The following is a 20,767-nucleotide window of genomic DNA, read 5'->3' as shown; positions in this document are numbered from 1 at the left end:
CATCAAAACAGACAGACAAAGTACCAGCAAAACAGCCATGTCTCCTCAGTCCTTGGCAGCTCAGGGGGCAGGTCTCAAAAGTCCAGGGCAATTCAAAGCGGCCACCAGCAATCCTCTTAGTCTCTCTCTCTCCACGAGGTGCTGCTTCCAAAAAAGATCTTCCGCCTCTCTCTTGTCTCTCCAAATCTACATCACCAGCTCCTCCCAGTTCAGGACTTTCTTTTCACATCAACAAGCCCATCCCACAGGTGGGATTAACAAGCTCTGGGTTTTAACACAATCAATTTGAAAACCAAGCCAATACAGGGGAATCTTTAATTGCCATTACTATCACATACCTCCTGCCTTCTCAGGACCCACTTTCCTCCCTCCCCACTCCCAGATACTCTGCTCTGATCAACATAAGGCCTGACACATATCCCAGCTCTGATGCTCACTAGATGTGGGACCTTGGAGAGGTCACTTTACTACTTTAGGTCTTAGTTAAATAACAGGGTTGGACTAGGTGATTCCTAAGGTTCCTTAGTCCTCTCAGTCCATGGTCCCATGGCCCAAAGCAGAAGGCCTGAAATCAGTATGAGGGGCTTTCCCTAACAGAGCCAGGCAAGCCTCATGGGAGTTGGTGTGAGGGCAGAGGGGTCCCCTGGGGGCCTACTTGATAGAGCTGAGCAGGGCAGCCTTGTGTCTGTATCTTCCCCCAGGTTTGCTGACCAGTGGGGGGCCCGGGCAGCCCTGACCCTCTCCTTCTTGGCCGCTTCTGGGTTCTATTTGCTTCTCTCCCTTGCCACAAATGTGCCTCTGCTGGTCGTGTCCCGGATCCCAGCTCTGTTCATGCATGTGCTCCCAGGTACTGGGGCTCCCCAAATGTCCTGGGATGGGGCGTGGAGAGAGAGAATATCAGACCCCTGAGTCTTGGGAACAGGGGAGGCAGGGGAAGGGGGAAACAGGAGAGGGACAGCGAAGGGTTTGGAAAGAAGGCCTTGTAAGGGGCAGCTCCTTCCTTGGTCTATCCCAGCTCCCTATTCTCCTGGCCAGCTAGGGGAAGCACACACACCAGGCTCAGAAGACTTACACTCAAATTCCATTCTGTCATGTGCTCCCTGGGTGACCAAAAACACAATGACTTTCTCCTTTTGGCTCCAGTTCCTTCCTATAGAATACAAGAGCATTTGACTTCACAGCCTAATCTGTCAGCCAGTCGAACAGCCCGCTTCAGCAAAGCCCCTTCTGGGAGTCAGGCCCTGTGCTGGGTGTTGGGGGTACAGAGTCAAAGGGGAAAGAGGCCTGCCCTCCAAGAGGTCACAATATTGGCTGGGGAAGCAGAGGGTGTGCCCAGAAGTCTGACCTGCCCTTGGCCATGCCCTGCCTGCTGGGTGGGGAGGACCCAGGGGCCTGGGATGAACCCACAGAATTCTGGGGAGTCTGCTGGACCAGCAGGCAGGTGGCACTATGGGCATGGCCAAAGGTATGTTATATAAGTAAATATAGAATGTATACCTGGTCAAAATAGGAGCTTTTGGGGGGAAGAAATTGGGGTGAAGGGACCCTTAAAAGCCACACACTGGAGGTAGGGTTTGAGCTGAGCTTTAAAGGAGACTCAGACTTGCAGGTAGGGAGATAAGGACAATGTATATTCTCTACATGGGGGACAGCCTGGTCAAGGGGGACAGCCTGGTCGAGGGTGAGGGGTTTCAGGGTCAAAGAGAGGAGTTCATATTTTATCCCAAAGGCAAGCAATGGGGTAATCTAGGAATATCACTTTGGGCCCTGTGTGGAGGCTGGATGGGAGAAAGGAGAGACTGGAGTCAGGGACACCGATTAGGAGGCTATTGCCATAGTCTAGACAGGAGAGGTGGGGGCCTGAACTAGGACAATGGCTGCAGGAGGGCAGAGGAGGGGGCAGATATTAGGGGGTAAAACGGACAAGCCTTGACAACGGATGGATATGGGGGGAGAGAAGAGAAATGAAGGTGAGAGGAAGGCTGTGAGTCTAGAAGACTTGGAGATTGGTGGTGCCTTCAAAAGGAATAGGGAAGTTTGAAAGAAGGGAAGATGGGGGTGGCGCGTGGGGCGGAGTAGTGTGCTCTGATTTAGGCATGTGGACTTTGCCACGACTACATGACATTGAACTGGAAATGTCTAATGCCCAGTTATGTGGAACACAAGCTCAGATGAGAACCCAGGGCCAGAGAAATTAACTCAGAAGTCATCTGCATAGAAATGACTATTGAACCAGTGAGAAGTGATGAAGGGAGAGAGAGAGTGAGAGAGACAGAGACAGAGACAGAGCCAGAGACAAAGAGACAGAGACAGAGAGAGAGACAGGGACAGAGAGACAGAGACAAAGAGACAGAGACAGACAGACAGAGACAGACAGAAACAGAGACGGAGAGAGAGGGGGGAGGGAGGGAGGGAAGGAGGGAGAGACAGAGACAGGGACAGACAGACAGAGAGAGTATGCAGAGAGGAAAGAGATAGAAAGCTCTGGGTAGCTTGGGGGACATGCAGAGTTTGGGTGACATGGAAAAAACTGAGCTCAAAAGTCTGCTGAGGAGCAGAGAAACAAGAGAGAGCTGTGTTGTGACACCATGCAGGAGGAGAGGGTGATCAACAGGGTCAAATCCTGAAGGGAGAGAGATTATCAGAGACTGTGGAGCTGGAGGAAACTACATAGCTGAGGTCTTCCCAACAGCAGAGAGGCAGGAAAGAGCACCAGGTGAGGCATGATGGAGAAACCTCACTGCGTGATTTTTCCAGCCCAGGTCAGCATTAAAAGGAGTTCTAGAGAATCTGAGAAAGATTTGTTTGACTCGATGCATGGGGAAGGGAGCAGGATGAGGAGAACAATTTATACCGTGACACCAACATCGTGTAGAAAAACCGCTCTGAAAGACCCAGAAATCCTGATCAATGCAATAGCTGCGGGTTAAACCCAGGGATGCCAAAACCTGTTAAGGTGGGGGCTCTGCCCACCCAAAACTGTTGTTGTGGTGGAACCATCTCAAAGAATTCAGTCAGAGCACCTCTAGTCCAAGGATAGGCACATATTGAGATCGACGCCTCTCGAGAAGCGGGCTAAGTTCCAGAGGAACCAGCAGCTTTAGAGAAAGCCAGATGGATTCGTACAGGGTAAAGCTTCAATGACACAACAGAAATGTACACAGAAGAGAGGAACATCATTAATAGAAAAAGGCAGGAGGAGTTTGTTAAAGGATCAGGTAATGGAGGAGGGGTCCTATGGTTAAACATTCTGGTCGTGCTGCCCTCCAACTGGCTAGCTGTTGTGGTCCTGTCTTGGGCTAGTTGGATGATGTGATTGTGATTGAATACAATAGCACACCTGTTTCTGTGGGAATGGGTCTGGGGGCAGTGACCAGATAGAGGCAGTAGCTGGTTTCCCATCATATGGACACACCTGCTGTTTCTGTGGGAACTAAGAGTTCAGGGATATATCTGTTGTTCCAGGGAGCAGTGAGGCATATAGGAAGAAGTTAGGACATGGGAGTGGGGGGACTAGGTAGATACAGTGGGCCTGCTGTTCACTAGGGCCAGGCGTATAATGAAGTTAGAATATTGGGGCTTGGGGAAGCTTAATTAGGATGCCATCACAATTATCCACCATAATTCCAGAAGACCCATGATGAAGCATGCTGCCCATCTCCTGAGAGAGAGGGAATGGATTTAGGACAGTTGGATATATGTGTTTTTGAACATGAACAATTTAGGAATTTGTTTTCTTTGACTACTACAAGGATTTTTCTTTTCTTTTTTTTTCCTTTTAAGTGATGAGGAAGGAATAGAAAAGAAATGCTTATTAATTTTTTAATAAGTTAAAAGAATACCAGGAAAGAAGGAAAGAGTGAGAACCTGTGATTGTGGGCTAGGTGAGAGGAACAGAACAATAGATAGAATCAAGCAAAGAATACATATTCCTCTGTCACCACTCTTCTTCTCTGTAAAGCATAGGTGGGGCTCAGAGAAAGGAAAATGTGTAAGTGAACTGGTGGAGGGAAAGATGCAATGAACATCACATGAATCTCACTTGAATTAGCTCACCCATAAAACCAAAGGAGACAGCAGAATGGATTAGAAAGAAGAATCTAACAGTAGTTGTTTATAAGAAAAACATTTGAAACCTGAAGATTCACAGATTAAAATAAGAAGCTGCAGTAAAATCCCTTATGCTTCAGATAAACTAAAAAAAAAAAAAGGAAAGGAAACAATCATAATCTCAGACAAGACAACAACAAAAATAGACTTGAATAAAGGAGATAAATAGGGAAACTATATCATGCTGAAGAGTACCAGAGATGCTAAAAGAACATTACACTTAAATAGACAGTAAGACTAGAATAGTGGTGAGCACCCTCACTGTATCCCTTTCAGACTTAGACAACTCTAACAAATGCAATTAAAGAAATCAAGAAGGCAGAAGACTAGAGAATCACAGAATTTAAGAACAGAAAAGAACCATCTGATTCAACCCATAAATGAAAGGAATCCCCACTATGGCACACACAAGAAAAAAAAATCACATCTGGCAGTTAAAAGATCATTGATAACTTTGTAGAGGGCAGTTTTAGTTCAAGAGGCCAGGTTACAAAGGATTGAGGGGGGAGAGGAGATAAAGTGGGGGCAAGGAGTGTATACAGTTTTTTTTTCCTAAAAGTTTGACTGAGAAAGGAAGGAGAACTGCTTGATCATAGTTTAAGGGATCATAGGGTCAAGTGAGGGTTTTAAGAATGGGGGAGACAGGGATGTGTTTGTAAGCAGAAGGAAATCAATAGATATGTTGGGAGAAATTTAAAATGAGATAGACAGACACAGAGAGAAAGGGAAAGAGAGATGCACATAGAGAGATAGAGACTGAGATAGACATATAGAAACACAGAAAGAAATGGACAGAGAAACACAAAAAGGAGGAGGAGGGAGGGAAGAGGGGGAGAATAATAATAGGGTCAATTTGTTAGAGAAGATAAGAAGGAATAGGACCAAGGGTGCAAGTATAGGCGTTTGCTTTGTCAAGGAGAAGGGCTACCTCTTCATTAGAGAATGGAATAAAGGAGGAGAAAAGGAAGGGTGGTATCAAATCAGGTTGATTTCAAGGTTTTGAAGAAGGAAAGAAGAGGGAGCTTGTGGTGAATGGTTTCTATTTTCTCAGTCAAGTATGAAGTGAAGACCTCACCTGGGGGGTGGAGAGGTGAGTGGGAGGTGTGGAGAGTCTTGCAGAAAGCAGAGGTTTGGAACAGTTGAGGAGAGCAAGATAGTGAATCAATTTTGGAAGAGCAAAAGGAATGCCTTGCTACAGTGAGAGCCCAGTTTAAATAAGATGTCATGAATTTGTAGGTGGCTCCAGTAAACACAATTCATAACTTCTTCCAGCTCTGTTCAGTGACATGTGAATAGGATCAGGGGAGATGGAAGGTGAGGAAATACATGGCTGGAGTTTGTTGAGGTGTGAGCAGAGAAAGGACAAAAGTGGAGAAATTGAATAGAAGTGATGCTAATATTGAACTGCTTGTATACTCAAGATCAGGGAGGGACGATAATGAAGCCAAAACAGGGATAAAGGTCTGAGGGAGCACTGAAGGGTAGAAGGGCTAAAGTAGGGACTAAAAAGAGATTTCAGAGAGAAACATAGGGAGATATGGAATGATAGGATTGACTTTGTAACCCTAAATCTATAATCCTAAGGTAGAAAATAAGTCAACAAAAATTTATTGTGTCCAACTCTGTCCTGGCTAGACTGCAGAGGAGACAAAGGGGGGGGGCATACCTAGACTCTACCCTAATGGAGTTTCCAATCTGGGGAGATAGGAGAAGCAGCCCCAGGCTCTTACCTCAAAGAGCTTACACACTAGGGAAGACAGAGGAAAAGCAGACCCAGGCTCTGGCCTTGGGGACCTAGGGCTGTAGGAGAGACAGGAGATACACGCCCAGGCTTTCTTCTAGGCAATGACTTCAGAGAGCTTATCATCTGATAAAGACAGAGGAGAAACATTCTCTCCCAAATTCACTTCCAAACAACTATAAAATAACACTTCAAAATGAATTCTGGAGTAACAGAACCAGGAAAAAGATGGTATGAAAAAATTTTCAACCCAAGACTATTTAGAAGGTCAGCAGGAAAGGTCCAACTTGGTAAAAGGGGCACACGGTCCAGTGCAGGCAGTGTCTGAGCAAGCCAGGAGTGAGACCCTGTGGTCCAGCATAGGTCAGTGCCTGAGGTCCTGTGGCACCAGTGAAACAGACCAGCAGCATATCAAGCCAATTGTGAGGCTTCAAGACCCCAGGAACAGCATGCCAGTGGCCAGACTCTGTGGCTCCAGTGTAGCAGATGAATGGTCAGTGCAACAGGACAATGGCCAGGACCCTGGCCTCTGGTGCAAGAACCTTGGGACAGTGTCCTCTTCACCTGAGGAGCAGAGGTCAACTTCAAAAGTCACAAAATTTAGCTGGGAAAATGAGCAAAAACAAAACAAACAAAATAACCTGGCCATAGAAAGTTACTATGGTGATAGGGAAGACTAAAACACAAATTAGGAAAAGGCAAGCATTATCAACATGCCCACATGAAAAGCCTCAAAGGAAAACGTGCATTTTTCTCACAGGCCCCAAAAGTCTTCCTGGAAGAGTTCCAAAAGGATTTTTAAAATCAAATTAAGAGAGGCAGAAGAAAAATTGGTAGAAGAAATTATAGTAATGCAAGAGAATCACGGAAAAAAAGATTTGACAGTTTAAGGAGCCACAAAAAAATGGAAAAAGATGTACAAAAATTGGCTGAAGAAAACAACCCCTTAAAAATAGATTTGGTCAAATGGAAAAGGAAGTACAAAAGCTCACTAAAGAAAAATAATTCCTTTAAAATCAGAATTGGGCCAGTGGAAGCTAACAATTACATGAGACATCAAGAATCAACCAAACAAAATCAAAAGTATGAAAAAATAGAAGAAAATGTGAAATATCTCATTGGAAAAACAACTGACATAGAAAATAGATCCAGGAAAGATAATTAAGAATTACTGGACTATGTCAGGATTTATTGGCCTATGTGAAAACCATGATTTAAAAAAAGACCCTAAACATAATATTTCAAGAAATTATCAAGGAAAACTGCCTTGATATGTTAGTTTCAGAGAGTAAAATAAAAATTGAAAGAAATCTACCAATCACCTCCTGAAAGGGATCCCAAAATGAAAATTCCCAGGAATATTAGAGCCAAATTCCAGAACTCCCAGGTCAAGTAAAAAATACTTCAAGCTGCCAGAAAGAAACAATTCAAATATCATGGAGCCACAGTCATGATTGCAAAGGATTTAGCAGCTTCTACATTAAAGGGTCAGAGGACTTGGAATATGATATTCTAGAAGGCAAGGGATTCTAACCAAGAATCACTTATCCAGCAAAATCAAGCATAATATTTTAGGGGGAAAAATAAATATTTAATGAAATAGAGGAGTTTTAAGCATTCCTGATGAAAAGACCTGAGCTGAGTAGAATGTTGATTTTCAAATACAAGACTGAAGAGAAGCATAAAAAGATAACACAGGAAAAAGAAAACATCAGGGGTTCAAAAAGGTTAAACTGTTTACATTCCTACATGGGAAAATGATACTTGTAACTCTTAAGAATTGTATCACTATTAGGGCAGTTAGAAGGAGTATATATACATAGAGATTGCAGGCATAAGTTTTCTTTGATGGAATGATACCTCCCCCAAAAATTAAGGGGTGAGAAAGAGGATTGCATTGGGAGAAGAGGGAAGGGAGAGTTAGAAAAAGGTAACTTACCTCATACAAAGAGGCACAAAAGACCTATTACAATGAAGGGGAAAATGGGGAAAAGGGACAGTATTGACCCAAAGAAGGAATCACAGCACCGGCCTTGGAGTCAGGAGGACCTGAGTTGAAATCTGGCCTTGAATCTGAGTTGAAACCTTGGGCGAGTCACTTAACCCCAACTGCCTTGCCTTCCCCCCTCAAAAAAAAAACTGAAGAAGGAATAGCATACACTCTCAGTGGGATATAGAAATCTCTCTTACCCTATAGGGAAGAAGGGCAGGAGGACTGATAGAAGGGAGAGCAGATTGGGGGAGGTGGTGATCAGGAGCAAAGTGCTGGTGATGAGGAACATGGTGAAAAGAGAGAGAAAGAGGGTGAGAAACAGTGGAAAAATAGGGTGGATGGAGATGAGCAGTCATCACAATTGTGAGTGTGAATAGGATGAATTGAACCTGTGAAATGGATGCAGAAAGCGGAGTGGACTAAAAATCAGAATACTACAATATGTTGTTTCCAAGAAACACATAAGAAGCAGAGTAAAATTCACAGAGTAGAGTAAGGTCTGGTGCAGAATCTATAATGCTGCAGCCAAAATTTGAAAAAAAGAAAGGGGTTAGCAATCATGATCTTATACAAAGCAAAAGCAAAAATAGATCTAATTAAAAGAGATGGGGGGGGGACTACATCTTGCTAAAAGGTATCAAAGACAATGAATCAATACTAAACATATATGCACCAAATGTTATAGCATCCACATTTTTAAAGAAGTTAATTAAGTGTAATGTAATGCCAAGGAAAGGCAACTTCCCAAGGTTCAGAATACCAGCATAGGTGCTCTCTGTTTTATTCAGTGACCAACCAAGAACAGAGAAGATCAAAACATGACATCATTCCAAATACAGCATTTACTAAATGTGATTAAATAATCTCCAAGGACTACCCCACCCCAGGACCTTCCAATCATTCAATCAATTACAAAGTCCCTGTTCTAAATACTACTCCACCCCTAGGCTGTACCTTCATTTAGTCCACCACAAAGCCCCTCTTCTCAAATGGAGATTAGTTTCCAATCTAAGTAAAGTACATTCATTTGTTCAATCACAGAGCACAAAAAGGTCAAAAGTTCCCCACCCCTGGATCACAATTGAATCTACCCCAGAATTACATCAAGTTTAAGCATAGCACTTAATACCCAAATGGAGGTCTTTTCTTCATCTTGACACGAGGCAAGTTCTCAGCAATCTTAGTTCCTGGGGAGACAAGACTTAGCAAGGCCACAAGATACATTGCCAGTCCCTTCATTAATTCATCCTGTCTGTAGAACAGTCCCAGAACCCCTGAAAACATTAGCAAAACCCTCTCCCAGGATTTCTGTAAACATACAACAAGAAAATCCTTCTTCAGGGCTTCTGAACCAACAGAAAGGCTCCCAGACCCCTGCAACAACAGCACTGTCCTTCACCAGTGGACAGTATTCACTCTCTGTCTGCAGGACAGTCTCAGGAGCTCTTAGCCAACAGCCAGGTTCCAGGACTTCTTCAACAAAAGGACTGTCTTTCACCAGTGGACAAACCTGGCAAAACAACATCAAAACAGACAGACAAAGTACCAGCAAAACAGCCATGTCTCCTCGGTCCTTGGCAGCTCCGGGGGCAGGTCTCAAAAGTCCAGGGCGATTCAAAGTGTCCCCCAGCAATCCTTCTCAGTCTCTCTCTCTGCCTCCACATGGGTGCTGCTTCCAAAAAGTTCTTCTGCCTCTCTCTTGTCTCTCCAAAATCTACGTCACCAGCTCCTCCCAGTTCAGGACTCTCTTTTCACATCAACAAGTCCATCCCACAGGTGAGATTAACAAGCTCTGGGTTTTAACACAATCAGTTTGAAAACCAAGCCAATACAGGGGAATCTTTAATTGCCATTACTATCACATTAGGTTACAAGAGGAAACAGACAGTAAAATGATATGAGTGGAGGACCTCAACTTTTCCCTCTCAAAACTAGTTAAATCTAACTACAATATAAACAAGAAAGAAGTTAAAGAGATGAATAGAATTTTAGAAAAGTTAGATATGATAGACATATGGGGAAAATTGAATGGGTATAGAAAGAAATATACCTTTTTCTCAACAGCACATGGCACCTATACAAAAACTGACCATGCGTTAGGGCATAAAAACTTCAGAATCAAATGCAGAAAAGCAAAAATATTAAATGCATCATTTCCATATCATAATGCAAAAAAATATTCAATAAAGAGCCATGGAAAGATAGATTAAAAATTAATTGGAAACTAAATAATCAGATCCTAAAGAATGAGTGAGTCAAGGGACAAATCCTAAAAACAATCAATAATTTAATTAAAGAGAATGACAACAATGAGATGATACACCAAAACTAATGGGATGTACCCAAAGCAATACTTACAGGAAAAAATTTATCTCTAAACTCTCTTACATCAACAAAATAGAGAAAGACCAAATCAATGAATTGGGTGTGCAACTTAAAAAGCTAGAAAAAGAACAAATTAAAAATTCCCAATTAAACACTGTAATGTAATTGCCAAGGAAAAACAACTTCCCAGGTTCAAAATACCAGCATAGGGGCTCTCCATTTTATTCAGTGACCAACCAAGAACAGAGAAGATCAAAACATGACATCATTCAAAACACAGCATTTACTAAGCGTGCTTAAATAATCTCCAAGGACTACCTCACCCCTGGATCACAATTGAATCTACCCCAGAGTTACATCAAGTTTAAGCACAGCACTTAATACCCAAATGGAGGTCTTTTCTTCATCTTGACAGGAGGCAAGTTCTCAGCAATCTTAGTTCCTGGGGAGACAAGGCTTAGCAAGGCCACAAGATACATTGCCAGTCCCTTCATTAATTCATCCTCTGTCTGTAGAACAGTCCTAGAACCCCTGAAAACGTTAGCAAAACCCTATCCCAGGATTTCTGTAAACATACAACAAGAAAATCCTTCTTCAGGGCTTCTGAACCAACAGAAAGGTTCCCAGACCCCTGCAACAACAGCACTGTCCTTCACCAGTGGACAGTATTCACTCTCTGTCTGCAGGACAGTCTCAGGGCTTCTTAGCCAAAAGCCAGGTTCCAGGACTTCTTCAACAACAGGACTGTCTTTCACCAGTGGACAAATCTGGCAAAATAACATCAAAACAGACAGACAAAGTACCAGCAAAACAGCCATGTCTCCTCAGTCCTTGGCAGCTCAGGGGGCAGGTCTCAAAAGTCCAGGGCAATTCAAAGCAGCCACCAGCAATTCTCTTAGTCTCTCTCTCTCCACGAGATGCTGCTTCCAAAAAAAAGTTCTTCTGCCTCTCTCTTGTCTCTCCAAATCTACGTCACCAGCTCCTCCCAGTTCAGGACTTTCTTTTCACATCAACAAGTCCATCCCACAGGTGGGATTAACAAACTCTGGGTTTTAACACAATCAATTTGAAAACCAAGCCAATACAGGGGGAATCTTTAAATGCCATTACTATCACAACCACCAAGCTGGAAATCCTGAAAATCAAAAGAGATTCATAAAATTGAAAGTAAGAAAACCATTGAACTAATAAATAAAACTAAGATCTAGTTTTGTGAAAAAAAATCAATAAAATATATGTCATTGGTTAATTTCATTTTAAAAAAATAAAGAAGGAAAGCATATTACCAGTATCAAAAATGAAAAGGGTGAATTTGCCACCAATGAAGAGAAAATTAAAGCAATATTTATGCACTATTTACATGACAATAGATCTGACAATCTAAGTGAAATGGATGAATATTTACAAAGATTAATAGAAGAGGAAATAAAATACTTAAATAACTCTACCTTAGAAAAAACAATTGAACAAGCCATTAATGAATTCCTAAGGAAAAATCTGCAGAGCTAGATGGATTCACAAGTGAATTCTGGCTGGTTGTCCTTCATTCTCCAAGAGGACCAAAATGACATCCCCATGCTAATATCGAGTTTCAGTGTGCCACACTGTGCCTGATCAGACCCATACAAGCTCAGAGGGCTCTGCCCCAGGCTGGGCACAAATAATCTGTGTGAGCATTCAGGCTGGATTCTCCAAATCTGCACCTCCTGCCTCTCCTTTGAGCTGTCTGAATTCTGCTTTGCTCCCAGAGCACAGCCCCTTCTCTGATGTGGGCTCGCCATGGTGAGTGGTCCTGGGCCAGTGTCTGCCATGCCAATCAATTCCAAAGCTCTTGAGAGAGACCTTGGGAATGTCCTTGAATGGCTTCCTCTGATCCCCAGGTGCGCGCTTGCCGCATGTGAGTTCTCCATAAAATAGTTTTTTTGGCATTCAAACAATGTGGCTGGCCCATGGTGCGGCGCTCTCGCAAGCAGGGTTTGAATGCTCGGCAGCTCAGTCCCGAGCACGGAGATAGAGCTGGGCCCTGCCAGTTTCTATGAGCACAGAGCAAGGGCAGGCAGTCCAGGCAATGGGAACAATGGGTGCCAAAGTCAGGGACCCAGGAATGGGCTTGCTGTGCCAACGTGCACACAATGCAGTGTGCAGGATCTCCAGGGAGAAGACCCTGGGTTTTGAATCCCAGAGCGTGGGGTTCTAGAATCTGGGCTCTACAGCTTCCTGCTCATCTCTTTCGGACAAGTCCCTTCTCCTCTGGGGCTTCAGTTTCCTCTATAAGAGAAGGGGGATTGGCCTAAGTGGTTATTGGAGCGGAATGCTTAAGGTCACAGAATTAGAATATTGCGGGACATTCCTAGGTTAAAGAACCAAGCAAAGCAATGATCATAACAGGTTTTCCACTGCGTATGACACAACCCCATAGAAAAAGCCTCCAGTCAGTGCACACTGCCCTTTTAAAGCAGGAAAAGTGCACGTTCAGTGCTCACATCAGCAGCCCCGGGTTGGGCAAATGCTGCGATTTATATCGTGCCCGGGAGGCGACATTGCAGGAGAACTGATTCCCCAGACTGTTTGGTGAGGTCTCTCCCAGGTTTGTCATATGGGAGCCGGGGACACAGAATCGCTCCTGGCTCCAGCCCAGTGGATACAAAGCAGACTGACAGTCATGGCGTGTGAGTGCATCCCGCCGCTCAGTCCTTGCCCCCTGGGTTTGTGCCAGCAACAGCCTATAGGAACCCACTTCAGAGCAGCCGTTGGGGGGATGGAGAACACAAGGGCAGCCCTAGCGGTAAGCATGTCTCAAGCCCTGGACAAAAGCCCTGCCCAAAGCATAAGTGATAAGAAAGAATTTAGAACACGTGTGAAATTACATGAACTAAAAAGCCAAAAGAAACATTTAGTCTATTTACTCTAATCAGAGCAGCTTAAATGATTCGGAACTGAAAGCAACAGAAATCCAAATGGCATTTTTAAAAAGTGAGCATAATTTTAGTTAACTCCAAAGACATTTCCAAAGCATGTATCCGCTTCATATTCAGCTTTTCCTATTCACAGATTACACATGTGTGCACACACATGTGAGTGCACAAACACGAGCACACACATGTGCACACACACACACACACACACACACACACACTGATTCTGGCAAAAATCAGAGAAAAATAACCTGAAGGTTTTCAAACTATGTGAGAAAGGTTCCAAAGTCAACATTCTACATGACTGTGAATCCCCTGATCCCATGCCCGCATGCATGGCTGCTTTAAAAGTGTAAGTCACACAGTGTATTGGCTTTTTCAGACACACTAACAATTAAAGCATCTTGCTTTACACAGCATCTCGGGGGGGAAACTGATGTCCAGAAGGTGGCCACACTCAGTGAGTGAGGGGCGGAGCTGCCCTTCCAATCCAGGTCATAGAGACACATAGAGGGCACATAGACACCGTCCAGGCTATGTTTCTCAATTTGCCAGTAAGGAAACTGAGACCCCAAGAATGAAGGGCCTGGCCAAGGATCCCCCAGCTAGTGAGGGGCTGGGTTGGGCTGTGAACCCTTCCCGATTCCTGATGCTTTACAGCTAGCCTACACGGCCAGGGCTCCATAGCTCTTGGGCCTATGACCCTAGGGCCTAGCAAGGAACAGACAACAAAGCTGGAGAAGTAGGTCAGAGTCAGACTGTGAACGCCTTGAAAGCCAGACAAAATTTGAACTGTGTCCTTTAATCAAGAGGAGAGCCCCTGAAGACATTCAGGGGATGGCAGGCATGTAGCCAGAGCTGGGCATTTGAAAGATGAATGTGATGCTTTATTCAAGGGGGACAGAGCAGAGAGTCTGGCAGAAAGGCGAGGTCTGATCAGAGGGGCTGAAGCTGGAAGGGGCTTCGGAAGCCATAAAGCCCTACTCTCCCACTTTATAGAGAAGAAGACTGAGGCCCAGGAAGGCTAAGTGATTTGTGCAAGGTCATCCCAGCGTAAGCCCCAGATCCAGGAAAGAAGGTCCTTGGGGAGTGGTTGTGGGAATGGAAGGAAACAGGAGGGGTTGAGAAGTCTCAGTGGCTGGAGGATGTCCTGGGCTTGGGGACCAGGAGGGTGTGGGCTGACAGGCATGGGAAGAACAACTCTGCCCAGACATGCTGGGGTCCTCACCCTGGTCTCCCTTTTGCCCAGGGGCCCAGATGGTCATCACAGATGTGACTTCCCCAGCAGATCGCCCTGGAGCCCTGGGGAAGCTGGGCCTGTGTTTTGGAATAGGAATTATCTTGGGCTCCTTGCTTGGAGGGACACTGAACACCAAGTTTGGGTGAGTGACTGGTCTTGTGATGAGCAAGTAAAATCTTGGAGAGGGTTGGCTCTGCTGGGCTCCTGGAGGATGAAGCTAGGCCAGAGCCATGAGCAAAGGGGGGCGGGCACATGGTTTGTGCCGGCACGCTGGCAGGGACACACAGCAGGTGTGCCTGGCTTTGCCAGAGGAGGAGTGGCAAATTTAGGCAGGGTGCTGGCCCTGGAGTCAATAAGGCCCTCATATGATAATAGGCTGGGCATGTTTCTTTGTGCCTCAGTTTCCCAATCTGTAAGTGAGGGTGATGCCCATAATGCCTGACAGGGCTGTGGAGTGGGAGCGTGAGTGACATGATGGATATAGTGACTAAGACCTTTGTGTGACGGTCACTAATGGTCATCGACTTTGGCCGATGTATTCGGGGACTTAATGAGGACCCTTGGGGGACTCCGGGGGCCTCAGCAGGAGGCGCTTAGCTTATTACTGGACCGGATCTGGGGGGGGGGGGGCAGAGGGCATCATGGAAGGGGATAGAGCCTGGGGAAGTTCTGCCTCACTCCAGCCTCTCAGCCTCTTACCTCTCTGGGCCTCAGTTTCCCTGCTTCTGCCCCTTTCGTAGGCTTCCTGTGCCCAGGGAATGAGGTTTTTGTAAACTCTGGACAAGCAGGAATAATGGGGGACTCAGAGCCCTTGCTCCCTGGGCGGCCTTGGACAGCCATGCTCTCTTCTCTGGGCCTCAGTTTACCCACCTATGGACTTAGGAGTCGGACTCCCTTCAGGGTTTGGGCTGCTCTCCGCTGTGCATGGGCGTTTGTGAAAGGAGGGATGGGTGCCCGAGGGAGAGGTGGAGGGTATCAGATAGCCTGCAGTGACACACTTGACCAACAGAGGGAGAAGTCGGCCACCCCTGCAAAGGGAAGCTTGAAGAGCGAATGGGCTGAACTTTCCACCCACCATGTATGTGACCCACCCTGGCCCGGCCCCTGGGCTGGCCCAAGAAGCATGCAGGTGGCAGGTCAGCCTGGCTGCCAGACCAGGCCAGGCCAGGGGACAGAGCCAGGGGCCTGGCTGGCACTGTCCCCATCATGCAGGGAGGACTCTGAGGGGCTGCAGACAGCCAAGGGGCCACGAGACTCTCCCCAGTTGTCACAAGTCAGCCAGGCCAGATGAGACAACAGGGAGCTCTAAGCCTGGGCCCCGCCTGCAAAGGAAGTCCCAAAGCCAGAGGATGCACATGACTCCAGAGGAAGCTGTCCCCAGCCCCACCCCCGCCCCCTTCGTGCCCATGCCCTGTCCAGGCTTCCCAGCCCTGAACACTGCCAAGCCTCTGGTCAGCACCCAGTGTTTCTGCAGGCTGGCCTTGTACCCAGAGGGAGGTTGCCAAAAGCCCCTCAGAACAAGCAGGGCAGAGACTTATTTTCCTCAAAGTGTTTCCTTCTCTACCAAAAATATCACAGGCTTTTCCTCTTCCTTGATGTCAGTGCTCCCTCCAGCCCCACAAGTATGTCAAAGACATCTATGCCAGAAAGACCTGGGCTCAGGTGCAATTTATCTAGGCAAACCATTTCACTCCTTCCTCAATCAGTCAGCAGGTGTTTGTCAAAGCTTAGTGGGGCCAGCCACTGTCCTCGGTGCTGGGGACAGAAAGACATAAGACCCTCCAGACTCTGAGTATTTGTATTGTCAAAGGCGATGTCCTCACCACAGCTCCCTACACCAAGACACCTGCAAGTCCTGACCAAAAAGCAAGTGTCTGTGCTCACACTCACCCCATGCTGGGGATTGGGAGGCGAAAGTGGGCAGAGCCTGCATTCTTCAGGAAGGACAAAGCTTGAGCACCAATAAGTATCTTCTTGAGAAGTGAAGAAGGAGGCAGAGAGTCCCAGCAATTGTAGCATTGGGAGAAGTCTCCTATGGAGACAGTGGCTGAGCTGAATCAGAAGGAGTCAGGCATTTTAAGAGATCAGAAGGGAGGGCATTTCAAGCAGGAGGCACAGCCCATGCAAGGGCTCAGACAGTGGCCTGAAGGCCAAGTTCAGGCACAGTTTGGAGACCAGGCTGCCTTAGACTCCATGGAGTAAAAGTAATAGGCATTAAGCCTGGAAATTAGGCTGGTGACCAATTGTGAGGGGCTTTGTCTCAGCTCCAGAATGAATTCTGATACTCTCTAGAAAGTTCTCTCCCCAGGAGTGACCCGGCAGACTCCTATAAAGGCAGGTGGGTGAAAGGAAAAGCCTGGCTTCAAGGCCCACCTGCGCCAAAGTCTCTCCATCCGTCAAATCAGGATAATGTTATACCCAGACCTCAGAGGGGAGTTTGAGAAAACAGTAAATTGCAGCAGAGACACAAGGGGTGCGGCCATGAATAAAATCACCTCCCTTGTCTGCACTTCAGTTTCCTCCCATTTAAAATGGGGATAAGACCTGCAAGATGGTTCTCTGCATGTCTTGGATCTTTTGTGAGCCTTGGATGAAAGGCTGTGTGTGAAAGTGCTTTGCCTCAGAGTGTCTGCCATCTTGGAGGACAGACAAAAACCTGGAGTTCAAAATCTTACCCACAATGAATGTTAAAACAAGAAAGTGCTTAGTAAATTGTAATCATATTGTTGTGGTGGTAGGTGTTTCCTCTGACCCTGAACCCTTCAGGGCCTCCCCCAGGTGAGGGGAGAGAAGAAGGGTCCCTGCCTCTTGGAGGCTTCCTGACAGGCACTCAGGCTCTGGCAGTTCCTCCTAAGCTGGAAAGGCTAACCCAGGACCAGTCTCACTTGGGGAGGAGGCAAATCACCTAATTATGGCTTGAATTTTTCAGCCACAAGTTACAAAAGGGTAGAATCTGGCCTGGGGTATATTGAGAAAAGACTAAATATTCTTTGACTCCCAAAGTCTGATGGAGTCCAGTGAAGAGAAATGTCAGAGGAGGCGTTCCATAGGCTGCCCACCAGATGGCACTAGACCCTCCCCTATGTTGCTTGGCCCAGGCCTTATGGCACCTCCTAGCTGACCTAGTCCTGGCTCTATCCAATACTGTGAGGCTGGGGCTCCACAAGCCTGTTTTCTCCTTTGTAAGAAGGAGACAAGCCGGCCTGCACTTCCTGACTCATACCCTTTTGATGAAGACCAAATTCAGTCACATATATAAAGAACCTGGATTCAAATCCTGTCTCTGTCACTGTGTGACCTTGGCCAAATCACAACCTCTGGAGGCCTCAGTTTCAGTTAGGGCTCTGGGTGAAATGGTTCCAGGGGTCCTGGCATGGTCACATGATGGTGGGAACATCAGTTTCAGTGGGAATATCCCTGGCGGTATTGGGAAGGGTAATTGCGCTGGGCAGGGGCGCTGACCCACTGCGCGACTGTGGGCAAAGCATTCCCCCTCTCTGATCCTCAGATTTCCCATCCAGACTGTGGAGATGCAGATCTTCACACTGGTGCCTTCCCAAAAGCTGTTGGGGCGGGGACGTGCCTTGTGAGGTGTGAGTTAGTGCCTGGCCCTTATCACTGGTGTCCTTGTCAGTCCCCTTCTTCGTCTTCCTCATCTGTGGATGAGGGCATCAGACAAAGCTGATGTCAAATTCTGGCCACTTGATCATGTCTTTCTAGGTACTCAGTGGGTGCTAAATATTTGCACCCTGCAGTGCTGTGTTGTCCAATGTCTATGATTTCTTTGCAATACCTCAGTTGGTCACCAGGTGCAGACTCCTTAGGCGCAGGACCTTTCTGTAATTTCTGGTGATGATAGCCTTCCTGTGTCTGTAGACAAATCCTCCTGCCTCAGCTGTCGTTCAGCGGTTCTCCGTCAGCACGTGATGGGATTCACATGGACCTTAGTCCTTTCTTAGATCCCACTGGAGTGACGCTATGGCTGGAGATCGTGGGCGACCGCTTAACCCGTGATCGGGTCTGGTTCCTGCAAAGATTTTGGTTGATTTCTCAGAAACGGTTTGGGGTCTGTAATCGGAGCGCGGGGATTTGTTGGCTAACCTTGTCCTCCTCATCATCACTGAAGAATAATTGTGGCACTTGTACTTCTCCTCTTGCTGGGTAGAATTCCAGTAGAGATGGTCCTGGGACAAGCTATTGTGTCTGTTCTCCCCAACGCCTCCACGTCCAGCACCATCTTGCACCCAGTGACGCTTAGGGAATCTAAGGAAATGTTCAACAGAACGCTTTGTAAGCCTTCCGTGCTGGGTGAGCTGGAGCTCTTATGTGATGGATAGGTAGGTAGGTAGACAGACATGATCAGGGATAGATGGATGGTGGAAAGATGGATATGTATAAGGGAGTAAATGTACGGACAAGTAAATGAATAATGGGTGCATAAATGGATACTCAATTGATGGGTGAGAAATTGATAAATGATAGATGGATAAACAAAAGTCTGGATGAACACTCTAGGGCAGCTAGAGCAGTGCAGAGAGTGCTGGGCGTGGAGTCAGAAAGACTCATCTTTCTGAGTTCAACTCTGGCCTCAGACTAGCAAGTCACTTACCCCTGTTTGCCTCAGTTTCCTCATCTGTAAAATGAGCTTGAGAAGGAAATGGCAAAGCACTCCAGTGTCTGCCAAGAAAACCCCAAATGGGGTCATGGAGAGTCAGACATGACCAAAAGGACCAAACAATAACAACATGGTGAGCAATAGATGGATGGATGGATGGATGGATGGATGGATGGATGGATGGATGGATGGATGGATGGATGGGTGGATGGATGGATGGATGGGTGGGTGGATAGATGGATAGATAGATAGATAAAGGATAGATAAGAGATGAATGGATAGATAAAGGATGGATGGATGGGTAAATGAATGATGGATATAATTGTCTTAGATTGTGGTATTGCTGAGAATAGCTGTCATTTGCAGATCTCTCTATTACAGATCACCATACAATGTTGCTATTACTGTATACAATGTTCTCCTGGTTCTGCTCTCTTCACTTTGTATCAGTTCATGTCAGTCTTTCCAGGTTTTTCTGAAATCATCCTACTTGCCATTTCTTGTAGCACAATGATATTCCATTACAATCATTCTCCTATTGATGGGCATCCCCTAAATTCCCAATTCTTTGCTGCCACAAAAAGAGCTTCCATAACTCTTTTCATACAAATAGGTCCTTTCCGCCTCTTTAAATCTCTTTGGGACACAGACCTGGCAGGGGTATTGCTGAGTCCAAGGGTGTGCATAGTTATGTAGCCTTTTGGGTATAGTTCCAAAGTGCTCTCCAGGATGGTTGGGTGGACGGATAGATGGACGGATGGGTGAGTGGTCAGGGATGGATGGATCAGTGATGGTCAGTTCCCAGGACAACCACCGAATTCTTGCCCCTAGAGGACAGCACTGGCTGTAAATTGTCAGCACCTCCAGATTAACAGCTCAGGACTGTGCCCCATCCCCAGTCATATTGTCAGAGCTATTAATAACCCCGAGTGAAGGCGGAGACTCTCCCCTTCCTGACTTCTCCCCTGGCAGGCAGCAGGCACAGGCTCAGAATCGATGGCACTCTTTGTTGCTGGAGTTTGGGGCGGGGAGAGGAGCAAGGGGGAAGGAGGAGGCAAATCCCAACCTGGGAGAGTGAAGCTACCTGAACTACTGGTGAGACCTTGAGCCTTGAGCTAACTCCAGGTGGGGCGAAAGGAGGCCTTGGCTCCCAGGCTGGGTCCCCGGGACTCGGGTTTGAGTCTTGGCTCTGATGACACCATCCTGCAAGACAAACAACTCTGGACCTCAGTTTCCCCATTCACAAAATGAGAGGATGTTACCAACAGCCCTAAGGCTCCTTCAGCTCTGATAGGCCATGACCCCTATTCTTCCCAGTTTTTTCACAAGGAGGAAGATTTCAGCTCACAGAAAAAATGATGGACTTTCTAATGCTCAGCAAGGGAAAGGGCCGCCCCAAGAAGCATCTCGCCATCACTACAGATTTTCTAGCCAAGGCAGGATCTTGTGTGGGGTGTTGTCCAGGAGAGTCTCGTCAGACTAGCAGCCTCCGAAGGCCCACAGGGTGTGAACGCTGAGACTCCACATTGGCCTCCAGGCCCCAGCCTCTGCTTGGGAGGCTTCCCAGCTCATTTCCTCAGCCCTGAGTCCAGACAGAACTTGGTTTCCCTTCATCAATGAAGCAACAAGGGTGCTTTCCTCCCCCTCTCAATGAGGGGCTTGGATTAGGTCACCTTAGAGGTCAAAGGGTCCTACCATGTTTCCCCGATAATAAGACACTGTCTTATTAAATTTTTTTTGGCCAGAAAAACACCAGAGGGCTTATTTTCAGGGGAGGGCTTATTTTAATGAACATTGACAGCAATTTTAATAAACAGGTAAATGTGAA

General features: G+C 46.4%; 1 protein-coding gene across 2 annotated transcripts in view; it reads left to right on the top strand.

Annotated features, from left to right (window-relative positions):
• Window positions 1-606: 606 nt before the first annotated feature.
• Window positions 607-20,767, top strand: part of SLC22A18 (solute carrier family 22 member 18) — a 71,948-nt gene continuing 51,787 nt past the window's right edge. For both annotated transcript variants that reach the window (XM_069066579.1, XM_069066578.1), the window contains exons 1-2: window positions 607-847; window positions 14,334-14,466. In XM_069066579.1, coding sequence (XP_068922680.1) covers window positions 613-847; window positions 14,334-14,466 — 368 coding nt within the window. In that variant the 5' untranslated portion in view covers window positions 607-612. The remainder of the gene's footprint in view (window positions 848-14,333; window positions 14,467-20,767) is intronic.

Source organism: Petaurus breviceps, unplaced genomic scaffold, assembly GCF_028583685.1.
Source record: "Petaurus breviceps papuanus isolate PSGF00001 unplaced genomic scaffold, PetGlider_PUasm1.0 90721, whole genome shotgun sequence".
NCBI classification, from domain to species: domain Eukaryota; kingdom Metazoa; phylum Chordata; class Mammalia; order Diprotodontia; family Petauridae; genus Petaurus; species Petaurus breviceps.
This window is presented reverse-complemented; position numbering and strand designations above follow the sequence as displayed.